At 41.4% G+C, this 16867-nt stretch overlaps 1 protein-coding gene across 4 annotated transcripts in view; it reads right to left on the bottom strand.

The window, feature by feature from the left end:
- Window positions 1-16867, bottom strand: part of BRD4 (bromodomain containing 4) — a 107043-nt gene that overhangs the window by 42241 nt on the left and 47935 nt on the right. For all 4 annotated transcript variants that reach the window (XM_077469995.1, XM_077469994.1, XM_077469992.1 and 1 more), the window contains exon 2: window positions 2306-2630. In XM_077469995.1, coding sequence (XP_077326121.1) covers window positions 2306-2596 — 291 coding nt within the window. In that variant the 5' untranslated portion in view covers window positions 2597-2630. The remainder of the gene's footprint in view (window positions 1-2305; window positions 2631-16867) is intronic.

Raw genomic sequence — 16867 nt, 5'->3', positions numbered from 1 at the left:
TAAGCAACAAGTGTCAAAAAAGGTTTAGTTTTTAAGTGGTTAAAACTTCCCTCATTTACAGACGGAAGTTCATTCCATTAATCTAAAAGATAACAGAGAACAGTTCTGCATTGCTTAACATGAAATCGGGGAAATGCTGTATTAAGATCGTGAGGGGGGGTTGAAGCGCGATCACAATTTAACAATTAATCTTGCAGCCCACAACACACCAACTGATCTAGAGGAGTGCACCTTTACTGGGAAAAGGAGAACCTTGCCCTTAAAATCGTGAGTCCGATTGATAAAACTGTAACTAAGAGTGTGGAATGGAAAGCATGCTACCACATCTACACAATAGAGTGAAAACTCCTTAGGATGTTTAGGAACAGGACAGGAGGGTAGAAGAAGAACAACGTCCCATCTAAAGTAATAGGAGGAAACCTTCCTGAAGAAAAACGGCAGTGGGTTGCAAAACAATCTTGTTCTTTACAGGTTCAGACCGGCACCTTAGAAATTCACCTCACAGAGGTGAAAGCAATGGGATACTCAAGGTAGACAAAAGAAAATCCTTGGAGTAAAAGGGTGGTTTTTTTCAACCAGTTCCCGACCAGCGCACGCCGATGTACATCGGCAGAATGGCACGGGCAGGCATATTGGCGTACAGGTACGTCCATTTCTATATGCCGCCCTGCCATCGCATGTAACAAGCCCTTAGGAACACTTAACCCCTACACTGCCACCCCCTGGTTAACCCCTTCACCGCCAGTGTCATTTATACAGGAATAAGTGCATTTGTATAGCACTGATTGCTGTATAAATGACAATGGTCTCAAAAATGTGTCAAAAATGTCTGATGTGTCCGCCATAATGTCGCAGTCACAATAAAAATCGCTGATCGCCACTATTACTAGTAAAAAAAAAAAAAAATTAATAAAAATGCCATAAAACTATCCCCCATTTTGTAAACGCTATAACTTTTGTGCAAACCAATCAATCGCTTATTGTGTTTTGTTTTTTTTAACCAAAACTATGTAGAAGAATACGTATCGGCCTAAACTGAGGGAAAAAAACTTTCCCCGTGGGAAAAAAAATTATTCCCACGGGGGATTTCCTGGGATAGATTAAAAAAAAAAAAAAAAAATAAAAATAAAAAACTTCCCAAGTGCAAGAGTGGACTTTGCAAGAAGTTGATTTCCTAGTTTTAAAGAGCCTACTTCTGAATAACTGACAAACCACTGTCCCTCAGGGACTAGGACTTCAACAGCCAAGCTGCTAAAGCCAGTAACTAACTCAAGAGTTGTCAGATCCCAGCTGGTACTCAATCTGGTCAACCGAGATTGCCTAGTACAGAATGGGGATCTACCTTTTTAAAGAAGGCGGATCTCAATTCTGACAGGACATGTCAGAGATCTTTTGTTCCCAGCGATCGGGAACGGTGATCTCTGTCATGACCTTGGCAGCCCACCCCCCTACAGTTAGAACACATCCAGGGAACACAGTTAACCCCTTATTCGACCCCTAGTGTTAATTCCTTCCCCGCCAGTGTCATTTTTACATTGATCAGTGCATTTTTATAGCGCTGATCACTATAATAATGTCACCGGTCCCCAAAATGTTGCAGTCCTGATAAACACAGATCGGCGCCATAACCAGTAGAAACAAAATAAAAGTCCCTAAATCTATACAGTAGCTTGTAGATGCCATAACTTTTTAGCACACCAATCAATATACACCTATTCCAAATTTGTTTTACCAAAAATATGTAGAAGCATATACTGTATATCAGTCTAAACTGATGAAAACATTTTTTTGGGCTATGTAGTATAGCAAAGTAAAAAAAAAAAATTTTTTTTTTTCAAAATGGTTGCTCTTTGATAACAGTTTGTTTATAGGCCAAAAACTAAAAACTGCAGGTGATCAAATACCACCAAAAGAATATTTGTGGGAGAAAAAAGACGTAAATTTTGTTTGGGTACAGCGCCGCATGAGCACGCAATTGTCAGTTAAAGTGACGCAGTGCCATAGCGCAAAAAAAAAATGGCCTTGTCATGAAGGGGGCAAATCCTTCCAGTCTTTAAGTGGTTAAAGCAGAATTTCCCCTTTTAGGTGAAGCTCCACTTTATTGGTCTCATGAGACCGGAGTGAGCTGGGTCTCACTTTTTGGCAGAGGGTCAGCTACCCTAGCTAATGAAGGATCCCAGAGAAGGAAGTTTCAGACTGCCAGATGTGTAGTTTGGCTGAAGTCTACAGATTTTTTATTTTTTTTCAAATGAATGAAATTAGGTAGATTCAACAGTTGGTAAAGGTAACAAGTGTTTTTACTCACTGGTAAATTGAGCTTGATTGCATCCACAGGCTGTTGAAATGGCCAAGCAAACTGGTGTTTCCATAGCGTTTTGAGCACAGTTTTGAGCAAGTACTGTAACTGGTTGGTCTGACGCTTGGATGGAGTTGGCCTTGCTATATCAGGAGGAGGAGGGTTATTCATTGACGGCAGCTGAGACTGTGGTTGAGGGGGGGCAGGCTGTGGGGCCCCAGACATTGGAGCCCCTTCCACTCCGTCGCCCATTCCAGATGTGGCCCTTAGACGTGTACCAAGCCCAGTCTCGGATGACATGCTAGAGCTCCCATCGCATGTAGGGCCAGGCGACCTATAGGAAAAAATAAATAAAAGAACAGCTATTTTAAAATAACTCTTCCATGCATCATTACGTAAAATAAATAAATAAAAAACACTTTCCCTAGAGTTGCAGGTACTAAAAATAAACTAAACTAAAAGCACCAAATAAATCAGATATCTCTAAACAATACATCAAATATCTCAAAATACTAGCCTGCCAGGTAGGGCCTGATTAAAAATACAGTAAAGTCACTCCCATATGGTAAAGCAGTATTAAACAAAAAAAATAATAAATATATAGCAGCTCACCAATTCTTAGATGTGGTGACTGCATTTGTTTTCTTTTTTAGGCTTTTTTTTTTCTTCTTTATTTTCACCTGGTGTTTGTTAGTTATTTTTCAACTTTAACAGACTGAACTGTCCAGACAAAATTAGCAGTTAGAGGGTTGAGACCAACCATTTTAAGTATAGGTGAACCTTTAACTTGTAAAGCCATCCTTTCCGTTTAAAAAAAAATAGGGGTAGAGAAACAGCATTACACTAATCTTCCAAGTGAATGGCTATGCAGGGGAGTGTGTCAGCATAAGCATAAATACCACACTGAGATGGATGTGCTCTCGTGCTTAGCATGGTCAGTTTGAAATAGGAGAGCAGGGGAGACGGGCAGGAACACCCAAGTATTTCACACAAAGGAAGCAATACAAAGAGGACACTTTTTAACACCAGTTACATGGGACAACAGGCACATATCAGGAATATGAAATACTGGGGTAATGTATTAACACTGGCAGGGATGCTTACAATGATCAGCTTTTATTCATTTGTGTAAAATCTTTATTCCGAAAAGGCAAAAACTGTTTACTGTAACCGTTTATAAAGTGTTATCTGGAGTTCAGCTTCACGTTGTTAGTCAAGTATATCAAAAGCTGAGTCTGCAGAGGCCAATGTGCTGACAGCCTTAAAGCAGAATGAAACCCTCCTATACTTTACAGCAGTGGTCATCAACCCTGTCCTCAGGGCCCACTAAACAGGCCAGGTTTGCAAGATAACTGAAATACATCCCAGGTGATATCATTTGTTGCTCAGTGATTGCAGTATTCTAGTCTGCATCTCCCCAAGGTAATACATAAAACCTGGCCTGTTAGTGGGTCCTGAGGACAGGGTTGATGACCACTTCTTTACAGTCAAGGAAGCTGCTTCTGTTTGATCTGCAACTGCCATGGTGCTGCACACGTGATCAGTTATGACACCAGCCATTTAAAGATTTGACAATTTGGTTGAGGACACAAACAAATGCGACCGTTCGCAATCCCAGCATTCCAGGAATTTACCGTTTTTGAAACAATTAAAACTGAAGGGATTAGTTCTGCTTTGGGATTTATTGCTAGGGTTCTGGGCTTCAGCAAAATGGCAGCCAAGAAGAGGAAATAGGAAAAGTGCTGGAGGCATTTTACAGCACACACTTATTTTGGTAGAATACTTATTAATGTGGAATGGATGTTCCTTGCTAAAGAACGTGCTTTTTTTTATTCAGTTTCTCTGGGTAAAGTCCCGATTTAATGATACTTTAACAAAAATAATATCTGTAGGAATAATTGGTCAGCCTCCTTTAACTCAATTTGGGGAAACTCATATCGGAGTTTTAGTTGGTCTCTAGTACAGTATTCTAGTACCTCTTTGGGCGTTAAATACATCTATCAACTTTTTAAAAAGACAGAACACAAACAGTTTTAGGCCATTGAAATAAAGTATGCAGTTCCCGCAGATACATTTCTATTCCACCATTAGCTTTGACATGTTGCCACCGATGTGACACTCAGGCAAACCCCTCTAGAGAAACTCCTATTATCAATAGAGAACACCAAACTGATCAATGCAGCATTACTATTCTTCAGACCAGATCAAAACCCTCCAAACTGACAAAAGTAGCATAATATGGTACCACACATAGAGAACAGAGGACTATGAGGAGATGCAAGGCCTCAATTATTATGTTCAGACAAACTGATCAAGCTATACCCTCAAATGTATTACACTTCTCTGTGGATGTATAGATTAACCACTTGCCATCCATGGGTCATTTGTAAACAGCCTGCAATTCAAGCAGTTAAAAGAGCAGCTGTGAGCTCGGAACCTTTTTGTTTTCTTCCATTTGACTCTTGGATGTCTATATACAGGAGGACCTGTCACCTCTGTACAAAGACATATACCTGCCCATGCGATCACAGAGAGCTTGTTCGCCTCCTTGTGATAGCAATAAAGTTAAAGAGGAAGTAAACCCTTCCTTCTGGGCCATGGACTCTGGCTCTGTGATTCGCCAAAGCCACGTGATGTCACTCACTCACATGCACAGGGGAACCGCGATTAACGGCACAGGCTAGGGAAGAAATGGCACTTCGTTTTGTTTCTTCCCAACACATGTGCCGTTGGAATTTTTGGCGGACTACAAATGAAATATATCCTAAACTGCGCACGTTTAGAAGATATTTACATTACCTATAGGCAAGCCGTATTCTAGGCTTACCTATAGGTAGAAGTCCAAAAAGTGGGTTTACAACCACTTTAAAATGAAGAAAAACATATTTATATTAAAAAGGAGAATTATGGCTAAAGCTTTTTGGCCCTACTTCTACTGTAGGTCACATACACTTATATCCGCAATCCTGTGACCCGTATTCAACAGACAGCAGGCTAAAGTCCCCTGTCCACTGAAGTCACGCCAGTCAAGACTCTGGAGGGATCTTAAACTTTAAATGTCGGAATCCACCCAGATGCCTGACCGCAGCTGGCTCATCCTCTTAGCAGGCCATTGAGAGCCTCAGCCAGTTGCTCCATACCCCTCCACAGCCCAGTGTGCGCTGGAGGGGCATAGCAGAGAGCCCCTGACTAGCTCTCTGTTCAACGAAGACCAAAAACGGGAGCAAACCGTAGAAGACAGATACAGCATCAGATCTAATCTGCATCCACCTAGGCAAGTATGTAGGTTGTTTTTTTAAACCCCATGCTCCTCTATTAAAAAAATGCATAATAAACTATTTTAACCACTTGCCGAGCAGCCGGCGCAGTTACACTGTGGCAGGGAGGCTATATTGCGCAAGTCGCCGTACTGGTACGGCGCTTCGTGTAAAAGAGACAATTGGCACACGCGTCAGAGTGTGTCTCTGTCAGTCGCGATGTCTGCTGCCCAAATGCGAAAGCAGATCCCGGTTCTGTCAAAATACAGTGTGATCGCCTGTTCCTAGTGATTAGGAACAGCGATCACTCCCCGGCAGTCCACTTACTCTCTCCTCTCCCCCTCAGTTAGAAAGCACCTCCCTAGGACACACTTAACCTTTTGATCGCCCCCTAGTGTAAACCCTTTCTTTGCCAGTGTCATTTATACAGTAATCTGTGCATTTTTATATCACTGATTATATCACTGATTGCTGTATAAATGTCACTGGTCAAAAAAAGTAACAAAAAAGTGTCCAATCTGTCCGCTGCAAATTAGTTTTTTTTACAATTTTTTGGGGATATTTATTATAGCAAAAAGTAAAACATATTGTGTGCTTTTTTCAAAATTGTCAGCCTTCTCTTGTTTATAGCGCAAAATAAAAAAAAATAAAAAATAAAAAAAAACAGAGGTACTCAAATACCACCAAAAGAAAATTTTATTTATTTGTGGGGGGAAAAAAGGGCATCAATTTTGTTTTGGGACGTTGCACAACCACCCAATTGTCAGTTAAAGCGATACAGTGCCGTACCACAAAAATGGCCTGGTCATTAAAGGGATAAATCCTTTTGGGGCTGAAGTGGTTAAAAATTAAGCGCAACCCTATTGCCTCCAGCACACAGATGAATGCAAACATGCACGTAGGGTTCGCAGTTGATTGTAAACAGATAGGGTATTTCTGTAAAAGTCAGAGCAAGATCAATAATTCTAGGGCTATCATTTATCATCAACTCTAAATATTCAACCTGTAAAGGCTTTTATATATCGTTGCCTATGGACAATTTCCCCCCTGCCAAATGGCACTTCCAGGAATCGTGGCACGATCACTCTGAAGTTTGGCCTTCTTCCTCTGCTGCAGGGAACTTCAGAAAGCACAGTGCACTTTGCGCAGTAGGGAACCGGCTGTGAAGCTGCAAGGCATCACTGTCGGGTTCCCTTACTGCGAATGGCACCCGAGACTCTCCGAGAGCCAATGGAAACATCTGCTGGGGTGACGGCTTCGCTGGATTCTAGGACAGGTAAGTACCCTAATATTAAAAGTCAGCAGCTACAGTATGTGTAGCTGCTGAATAAATTTTTTGCTGGTGGGGCAGAACTCCTCTTCAACAAGTCTTGGCGTTTGGTATCCACTTACCCTAACCCAGCTTTTATATTTTACCGAAAAATGTGTATTGTGTTTGTGCGCACTGAATTCATTTTAGCGTATTTTTTTGCTATTATAGATCTGATAAAAATTTGCGCAAATACTGCGCGACAAACTGCAACTACCAACATTTTCTTCTACAGGGCCCCAGCTTGAGACTGAGCATTCCCCACTGTGCCGAGTCCGTGGTCAAGAAGCTGATTTCTTCTACAATCATTTTGCACAGACAAATATGAAATTGCTATGGCCCTATCCAACCTCCACTGTCCCACGGTATGTCTTTTGGGTGCATTATTTTAATGAATAAAAACTATTCTTCCCAGCTGAAATCAGTCCTCCTCTTCTCCCTCACTGAGTCTTTAGGCCCTTTTCACACGGGCGGATAGAATTCAGCTTTTAGCTGCGGATAGATCAAGTTATCTACCGCAGCTCAAGTCAGACAATGCTTTCCTATGGCCTCATTCACACACTGCATTTAGCAACGGTTTTGTTACAAGGGGTTTGGTGCGGTTAGAAAAAAATAAATGTGACTGCACATAACCGCAGGTAATCGCAGTGTACTATCAGAACTTCAGAAATGGCAAGAATGTTCCAACGCAGCCGCAAGCAAACGCAGCTAATCGCAATGTACAAAAGTGATTGCTGTGCCTGGAGTCGTGGAATTTTTAAATAACAAAAACATGCTTTTAGCTGAGGCAGAACAGCCGCCTGTATGAAAGGGGCCCAACACTGCCATTCCCCTATACCGAATTACCTACTCTAGCAAGAGCTCTCCCGAGAGATTTGACAAAATTTGGGGTCCACGGTCTCAGTCACTACTTAGTTCTTATCAGTCTATGTAGTGAAACTCCAACTATAACTTATCCATTCTGATTTCATTTAGCTGTATCTAGGTTTACTTTACATCAACCACCATGGCTACAGATACTGTAAGATACTACAACACATTTACAATGAAGGACACGAGTCTGTAAAGTGTTTAACAGTTTATTGAGAACATAGAGGCTTAAATGCATTATTGCAATGTATATGTTCATTTATGTTGTACTTTTTTTTTTGTTAAAAATCTGCCAAGCCCCTTTTAGACCATTCACACCTCAGTGTTTTGTAGCTCAAAGTTCCAAAATGCTGGAGGAAAAAAATCTATTATTCTCGATCGAGCTGGTTCACATCTCCACTCCAAGTCGCTTGAAGCCAAACGCCTGAAGCTCAAATCGGACAGATTGGTGCATTTTTTAGGCTCTGTTCACACCTAGGCGTTTTGTTTTCAAGTAGAAAGTCGCAAGATTTTGTACAGGTCAAAAGGTCACCAATATACAAAGCAGAAAACGCCTGTAATCTGCCAAAAAAAGAAGCTCCTGTACTTTTTTTGAGCTTCAGGCGTTTTGCTTCAGATGACAAAACGTTCAGATGAAAAACAGGGGCCATTTAAATTAATGGGATTTGTCTTGAGTGTTTTTAGAGCGGAGGCTTACAGCAGAAAAAAAAAAATGCCAAAAAAAACACCTAGGTGTGAACAGAGCCTTAAACTTTTTGTGTTCCACAGAAATACATGGAAATGCTGCATTTGAGCATTTTAGTGTGTCTTGTCGCATGCTTTTTGAGCACTTTTCTGCTCAAATGCAATACTTAAATTAAAACAAAATGAAATAAAAAACCCCAACTAGAGGTCGACCGATATTTGCCATTTTTTAATTAATCAGCATTGATTGTGCTGTTAAAAAAGGCAGATGATATATCTTCAGCACCACTTGCAAATGACTTCTGTAATAGAAGTCAATGCAAGTTGCCTGAAGACATCAGTGAAGGACTTTCCTCCTCTCTGGGCAGTCTGTCAAGAAAAGAGTAGAGAGATACAATGTTTACTCTTCTGAATGAATTCAACTCAGTGTGTAGAGGTCTCAGTTTAACCATTTAAAGACTAAATCTTTTCTGACACTTGATGCTTACAAATAAAAATCCTGTATTTTCTGCTAGAAAATCACTCAGAACCCACAAAACGTTATATATATATTTTTTTTTTTTTAGCAGAGACCCTAGGGAATAAAATAGGTTGTTGCAATATTTTATGTCACATGGTATTTGCGCAGCGGTCTTTCAAACGCATTTTTGGGGGAAAAATACACTAATGATTAAAAAAATATATAATAAAACAGTAAAGTTAGCCCATTTTTTTTTTTCATCCAAAAGTTTTGATTACCAGTTTCTGTGTATTAAAAAAAATAAAAATTATATATATTAAATTATACATACAAGTGAACTGGTTGGATGTTTGTTTAGTTTAATAAATGTAAGAAATTTTCTGTATCACTTATTACTTAAGGCTGCTTGCACACTGGAGTGGGCAGGCGTTGACGGTAAAACGCTGCCAGTTTTAGTGGCGCTTTACCGTCATTTTAGCGGTGCTATTCGGCTGCTAGCGGGGCACTTATAATCCAGCTAGTGGCCGAGGAAGGGGTTAAATGTGCCCGTGAAGCACCGCTGCCACGTCGCATTGCAGGCGCTTCAGCAGCGGTGCCCATTCATTTCAATGGTGCAGGAGTGGTGTACACCACTCCAAAGATGCTGCTTGCAGGATTTTATATATTTTTTTAAACATCCTGCCAGCACTCGGCTTCCACACAGACTGCAGGGGGAGCTGTTTTGCAGGCACTTTACAGGTGCTATTTTTAGCCCAAAAGCGCCTGAAAAACGCCCCAGTGTGAAAGTTGTCTAACTATTAGATTTTATGAGCTGGGGGGGGAATAAATAAATAAATCGGCCTAATGTATCGGGCAAAAAACAAAACAAAAAAACAACCAACGGCATCATATAGCGGCCATCGGAGATTTATAAATATCGACAGACCTCTAATCCCAACCCTTAACCCAAATATTAACCCCTAACCTAATAAAATAACCCCTACGCCTAACATTTAAACCCTAACCCCGTAACACCTTACAAAAAAAAAATTGAAAATAATAATTTTTAAAAGCAGAAGAAAAAGCTGAAATACATAGCAACAAAAAGGTGAACAGATATTTTTTTCTATTGGCCAATTAAAAAATGCCAAAGCTCAAACACTTAAAAACGCTGTACACAAAAAAACGACAGATACTCTAATATCTCACCACTATATCAGAAAGAATTAAAAAAAAATAAATAAAAAGCTTGCAAGCTTGATAAAAAAGGGTAATTACTGCAATATAGCAGGGATGATTTGATTTAAATCAAGTGACTTTGAATCACTAGTAAAAAGGCTTGATTTAAAGTGTTTGTTAACCCATACACAGACACGAGCCAACATGCAGGAAAGAGGAGGGTGAGGGGGGAGACAGGAGAGAAGAGGGGACGGCAGCGTATGACAGAGAGCCGCAATTAGACCACAGCTGTCAATTTTCGTGGTCTGTTTAGAGAAGGGATACAGGAAGTGCCAGATTCAGGTTTTTTTTTTTTTTTTGTTTAGGAGGGGGGGCATATTACATAGCACAAGCGCTGTGCTGTTTAATCTGCTTTAAGGTACCAGAAAATCTATTTGTTTTGTTTTTTTGGGTTAAACGCTTTAAAACCACTTGATTTAAAGCATCATTTTTAAAGAGCAACTGTCACTTCGGTCCTGCAGGGTCTCTTCCTCTGACCCGCTGTTGACTCACCGACAGTCCCATTCACTTTATTGGGACAGCTGGTGATGCGGCAGTGACCTAACAAGGTGAGGGAGGCAGCAGGCGAGTGGATGCCGCTAACAGGCACTGCCATGATGGACCTGAAATGACAGGTGCTCTTTGAATGCAAGGACTTATTCTTGCTGGTAGTTGTTTGCAAACAAAATGAAGTTTTCCTATTTAGAATAATAAGCGGTCAGGTTATTAAAACGGTGAGATCAGAACAGAATCAATCATACAGTTTGTAGTGTACATAGATTTGCAAAAGAATGGGACAAAGGAATATTCCTGAGTTTTATTTCATCTCACGGTTACTGTGAAATTGTGTGAATGCATCAATGCAGTGCATGTTATCTCAGCCTGCAGAGATTTGTATTATTATCGTAATTAAAAAAAAATTTAAATATTGCAGAATATACAGCCTCATGCTACAATAACCAAGCTCCATTTCATGCTGAATAAATTAATAATGTATCTTAAATAGAAAACAATCTTTAGATAGATTTTTACTCCTAAAGCATTTTTTAAAAATAAGTTAATAAAATAAAATATCATCTTATCTACCCTGCGATATAGTATATAGGGCTCCCAGGGCAGAGTAGCATTTCCAGATTTCATAGGCATATGCAAAGTATGACCTGCACTTTGTTTCTAGACTATAGTTATGATATGTTTACTTTGACGGTGTACAAGAATGGTCAGAGCATGGTAAAGCAGATGAATACAGTTCATGGTCATCTAAGCAAGGAACAAAATGTTCAGTATGTGTTGTAATATTACATTGTATCACACATTTCTAGAAAACATATTACACAAAAGGGAAACTGCAGTCAAACTTTGGATAGAGTGGGAAAGAGCTTAACCACTTGCCATCCAGGCCAATTCTGATATTTCTCTCCTACATGTAAAATTCATAATTCTTTTGCTTGAAAATTACATAGAAGCCCCAAACATTAGATATTTTTTTTTAGCAAAGACCCTAGAGAATACAATGGCAGTCATTGCACGGTATTTGCGCAGCAATTTTTTGAACACTCCCCCAAAAAAACAAGTTTCATGCTATCATTAAAAAAAAAAAATGGACCAATTTTTTTGCATAATGTGAAAGATGAAGTTACGGTGAGTAAATAGACACCTAACATGTCACGCTTCAAAATTGCACACACTCGTGGAATGGCACCAAACTTCTGTACTTAAAAATCCCCATAGACAACACTTACATTTTTTTTTTTTACTGGTTACATGTTCAGAGTTACAGAGGAGGTCTAGGGCTAGAAATATTGCTCTCGCTCCAAGGCCCCTTTCACACGTGCGTACCGTATTTCAGCCATCCTTTTTCAGATGAAATATGGACATACATGCATCTCTTATGGGATAGCGGATGTCTGCAGATGAACATCCGCTGACACCCGATATCATCCGTCCCAGCTATGGTCTGATTCTGCAGACGGAGGAAATCCCATTTTTCTATCCGTCTGCAGAGCGGATCAGATGAACATAGACAGACGGTCCGTGTTCATCCGATCCCCCCCATAGAGGAGAGTGGAGATCTGACAGGGTGGCCCCTGCACAGTGTGCAGGGACCGCCCTGTAATCCGCTAGTTCAGCGGGGATAAACGGAGTGATCCCTGCTGAGCAAGCGGATGTTCACGAGCCGTCCCATGTGAAAGGACCCTAACATATGCAGCGATAACTCACGTGTGGTTTGAACACAGTTTTCATATGTGGGCAGGACTAGCGTATGCGCTTGCTTTTGCGTGAAAGCACAGGGATTTAAATATATTTTTTTTACTTTTATTTTAATTTCATCACTTTTATTCCTATTACAAGGAATGTAAACATCCCTTGTAATAGGAATATGGCATGATCGGTCCTCTTTACAGTGAGATATGGGGTCAAAATAAAAAATAAACGATCTTGGCTTCCCACCCGAGGCAGCGCCATTTATTTGAATGCAGAGGCCGGGCGTGACATCATAACATCGCACCCGGCCTCTGAACGATCATAGAGACTCTGGCGACCATCTGGTCCGCCAAAAAGCTCTATGGTAAACATCCAGGGCTGGTGGATCCTTTCTCCGACACACCGATGGAAGCAGTGAGTTGGTAAAAGCACCGGTGGCGGGGCAAAAAAAGAGGGAAAAAAAAAAAAAACAGACAGGGGTTATAATATATAATTATTATTATGCAAAAACATTGCCAAAGCACCGATTTTTGACAATGAAATATCTATTTCTCTCTCTCGACCTCCAAAGTGTTTGCTCCCTAATGGTATCAATTGACAGGTCCAAGTTCCCGCTTCTAAGTGGAAAAGAAAAGTTCACATCCAGATTTTTCTGGCTACATATTTGTTTGTGTATATAGAAGGCACAACAAGCATCACATCTGTGCAGGAGACTCACTGAAAACAGTACGGAAAAAATAAATAAATAAAACACAGACATTTATCAAATTCTTAGGCCCCGTACACATGATACGAGCTGTCTGCTGATTTTTGGATCATTAGTACGGTGCTTTCAACAGTCGATTTGACTTTTATAAATCAGACAAGAGCTGGATGTGCAGGCTATAAATTTTTGTCGGATGTGAACTCAACATCTGATTTTCGGATGGTCAGTACAGAAATCCGTCACACAAAAGTCGAAAGTACAAACACACATGCTCAGAATCAAGGAATGACTGGGAAGAGTTTGGTCTTACAAACTACTGTTTGTAATCTAGAATTAACATTCATGCCGCGGCAATTGATGACATTACGAAATGCGGCGCACATTCTCATCTTCTTTAACCACTTTCAGACTGGACCACTTTTTGCGTTTCGGCACCGCGTCGATTTAACTGACAATTGCGCGGTCGTGCGACGTGGCTCCCAAACAAAATTTACGTCCTTTTTTCCCCACAAATAGAGCTTTCTTTTGCTGGTATTTGATCACCCCTGCGGTTTTTATTTTTTGCGCTATAAACAAAAATAGAGCGACAATTTTGAAAAAAAATAATAATAATTTTTTACTTTTTGCTGTAAAAAATATCCCCCAAAAATATATAAAAACATATTTTCCTCAGTTTAGGCCGATACATATTCTTCTACATATTTTTGGTAAAAAATAAATAAATAAAAAATTTAAAAAAAATAACGCAATAAGCGATGATTGGTTTGCGCAAAATTTATAGCGTTTACAAAATAGGGGATATTTTTATTAATAATTTTTTTTTTTTTACTAGTAATGGCGGCGATCAGTGATTTTTATTGTGATTGCAACATTATGGCGGACACATCAGACATTTTTGACACATTTTTGGGACCATTGTCATTTATACAGCAATCAGTGCTATACAAATGCTCGGATTCCTGTGTAAATGACACTGGTAGTGAAAGGATTAACCAGGTGGTGGCAGTGTAGGGGTTAAGTGTGTCCCGGGGCATGTTACTAACTGTGGGGGGCGGGGCTGTGTTAGTGATCACATGGAGCAGAGACCAGTGTCACTTGTTGCTAGGCAGAACAGGGAGATGCTGTTTACATCGGCATCTCCCCGTTCAGCCCCCCCGAGGCAATCGCAGGTATGCCTGCGGCGATCAAGTCTGCGGGACCCGCGACCAGACTCACGGGGGGTCCCGACTGGCACGCGTGCATGTCATGGCAGGGCGGCAAATGCAAATGGACATACCTGTATGCCAATTTGCCTGCCCGTGCCATTCTGCCGACGTACATCGTCATGCGCCGGTTGGGAAGTGGTTAATGGGATAATAATGAAGCTGCTTTGCTGGTGATAATGATGTAGTTATGCCAAACATATTTTAAAAGGCATTTGTTTTGTACGATCTGAAAATCAATCAACGCTCAAACTTCTACTAACAGGAAACTAGCAGAAGGGGCCAAAGGGTGGCGCTTGAGAAATTAACTTTCTCTTTATACTCGAATAGTCACCACGTTCGTGTTTGTCAAACAACAATTTGCGGATAGTTAGTATGCTAGACAAAATCCTACACACGCGCTTTTGACAAAAATCAGACGCTCGGTCGTACGACAATCAAACTGCATGTACGAGGCCTTAAAGTGGTTGTAAACCCTTACAAACCACTTTGACCTACAGGTAAGCCTAGATTAAGGCTTACCTGTAGGTCCAAGCAATATATCCTAAACCTATATGGTTTAGGAGATATTTGCCCGAAAACAGGCGCCGCTGTCTACGGCGCATGCGCCGTAGACAGCGGCGCGCAGGCGCACTGAGCGCAGCATTCTCAGCGACAGAGCTGCCGCACGTGTCGGCTCCCGTGCGCATGTGCGGGAGTGACGCCATCGCGGCTTCGCCGAATGACAGCGGTGGAGCTGCGAGACCCCACCAACAAGATGGATGCGGCGGACTACAGGGGACAGGGCTCCTGTGTCAGGTAAGTGACACATAATGGGCTACTATGCGATGCATAGTAGTCCATTATGCTTTGCCTTTGCAGGGAATGAAAGAGGAAGTAAACTCATCAGGGTTTACTTCCTCTTTAAAGTCCATTAATGGCTTTAAGGGCTTGTTTACACCTGTGACAACTCATGCCATCCTCCTCAAAAGTTACCTGCAGGATATTGCTTTTCAAAGGGCATTTAGCAGGCAGCTGGGAGATGATAGGTCATATCTTCCCCACCTGTTTTAATGCTGTAAGCCTGTACCACTGTGCATATGCATTACACTCTGCTGCAAAGTGGTACAATTTATATGAATGGGTCACGTTCGGTGGCCGCACTGCCTGCGAAATGCAGCATACGGCATAAACGTTGCAGTTATATGTGTACAATTCTACCTGGCCAACACTGCAGATTAAGGGGGTGGTAAACCCACAGCTCAACCATCCTGTTTTTTGTTTTTTACAGCTCCTGGCATGAACAAGCCCTGAGGGTTTTGCTGAACCACTCTGCATTAAACCATTGCCATGTCTTACTTGCAAAATAGAACAAAAAGAAAAGTGAAAGCATCTTAGTGCTACTGATCTCATACAGCCACTTCCTGTTTACATGTATTCACTCCAGTGAAAGCTGCGCTGTATTTTTCAAGCACATCAATACATGCACTTTTCCACAGGTTTTAGCCTTTTAGTGTTGAAAATATATTTATTGAACATTTCAAGTAAAAACAATAATAGACAGTAACCTTCATGAAGCAAATACAAGCAGGAACAGTAACAGGACTACATTTATGAATGGACGGCTAACGACTATCAACCACAGTCGGCCCCGTCGGAAAGTTTGGAAAACAGGGAAAACAGCCTGTTCCCGATCCACAAGGCCACAGTAGGGACAAAATACTCATGGGTTACTACATGAGACAACGTGTAATTAGCATTACGAAGAAGACAGAAAGAAAGAGAGAAAAGAAAGGGAAGAGAGGAGCAAAAGAAAGAGGAACAGAGTGATACAGGGAAAAATGAATATCAAGATGAGAGGAGAGGGAAAAGGGGGGAAGGGGAAGGGATACGGGTAGGGGGGGGAAGGGTAGGAGAGAGCCCACAGCGTCCTCATGCATTCAAAATTTGTTCCATTAAGGTGTCAGAGGAAGAGAAGCGGAGCCAGATCGACCATTGAGATATAAACTTGGTGTAAGTGTCATTGTCCAGTGCCAACATCTCCTCCATTCTCATGGTGTCATTCATAATGGATACCCACCGTGACAATGGGGGGGTAGTCGTCGTCTTCCAATAAGCAGGTATCAGCTGCCTAGCAGAGGACATAAAAAAACGAAGCAATCTTTGTCTCTGCGATTTAATAGACCCGGGCAATATTGAGAGTAATGCAATTTTCGGAGAGATAGGAACTGGAGTATCAGCTAGAAGATTATAACATTCAAAAACCTGTGTCCAGAAGGGGCGGATCCTCTCACAGTCCCACCAGACATGTAGATAGGTTCCGACTGAGGCTTCACAGCGCCAGCAGGTGGCTGGCGTAGACGGGAAGATTTTGTGTAAAGTAGCAGGGTCTCTGTACCATCTGGACAGCAGCTTATAGTTCTTCTCTTGAGAGTAGCAGGAGATGGTCGACTTGTGTGTGAAGTGGAAAGAAGTTTGCCAGTCCGGCACAGTGATGTCTTCACCCAAATCCGCAGACCACAGCCTAGTATAAGGTGGGAGCTGATCATGCGCTAAAGTCTGTAGTAAGTTATATAAGGAGGATAGCAGGTGTTTGGGGGCTTCTGGGAGCGAGCACAACACCTCAAAGTCGGTAAGCTTGCGGTGTATTTGAGAGGAGGAGTGTAGGCGTTTGGTAAATGCGGACACCTGTAGGGCCGTGA

The sequence above is a fragment of the Lithobates pipiens genome, unplaced genomic scaffold, assembly GCF_037356315.1.
Source record: "Lithobates pipiens isolate NorthernLeopardFrog02 unplaced genomic scaffold, aLitPip1_a1.2 Scaffold_8, whole genome shotgun sequence".
Taxonomy (NCBI): Eukaryota; Metazoa; Chordata; class Amphibia; order Anura; family Ranidae; genus Lithobates; species Lithobates pipiens.
Note: the sequence above shows the minus strand (reverse complement) of the source record. Positions and strands in the feature narration are given on the sequence as shown.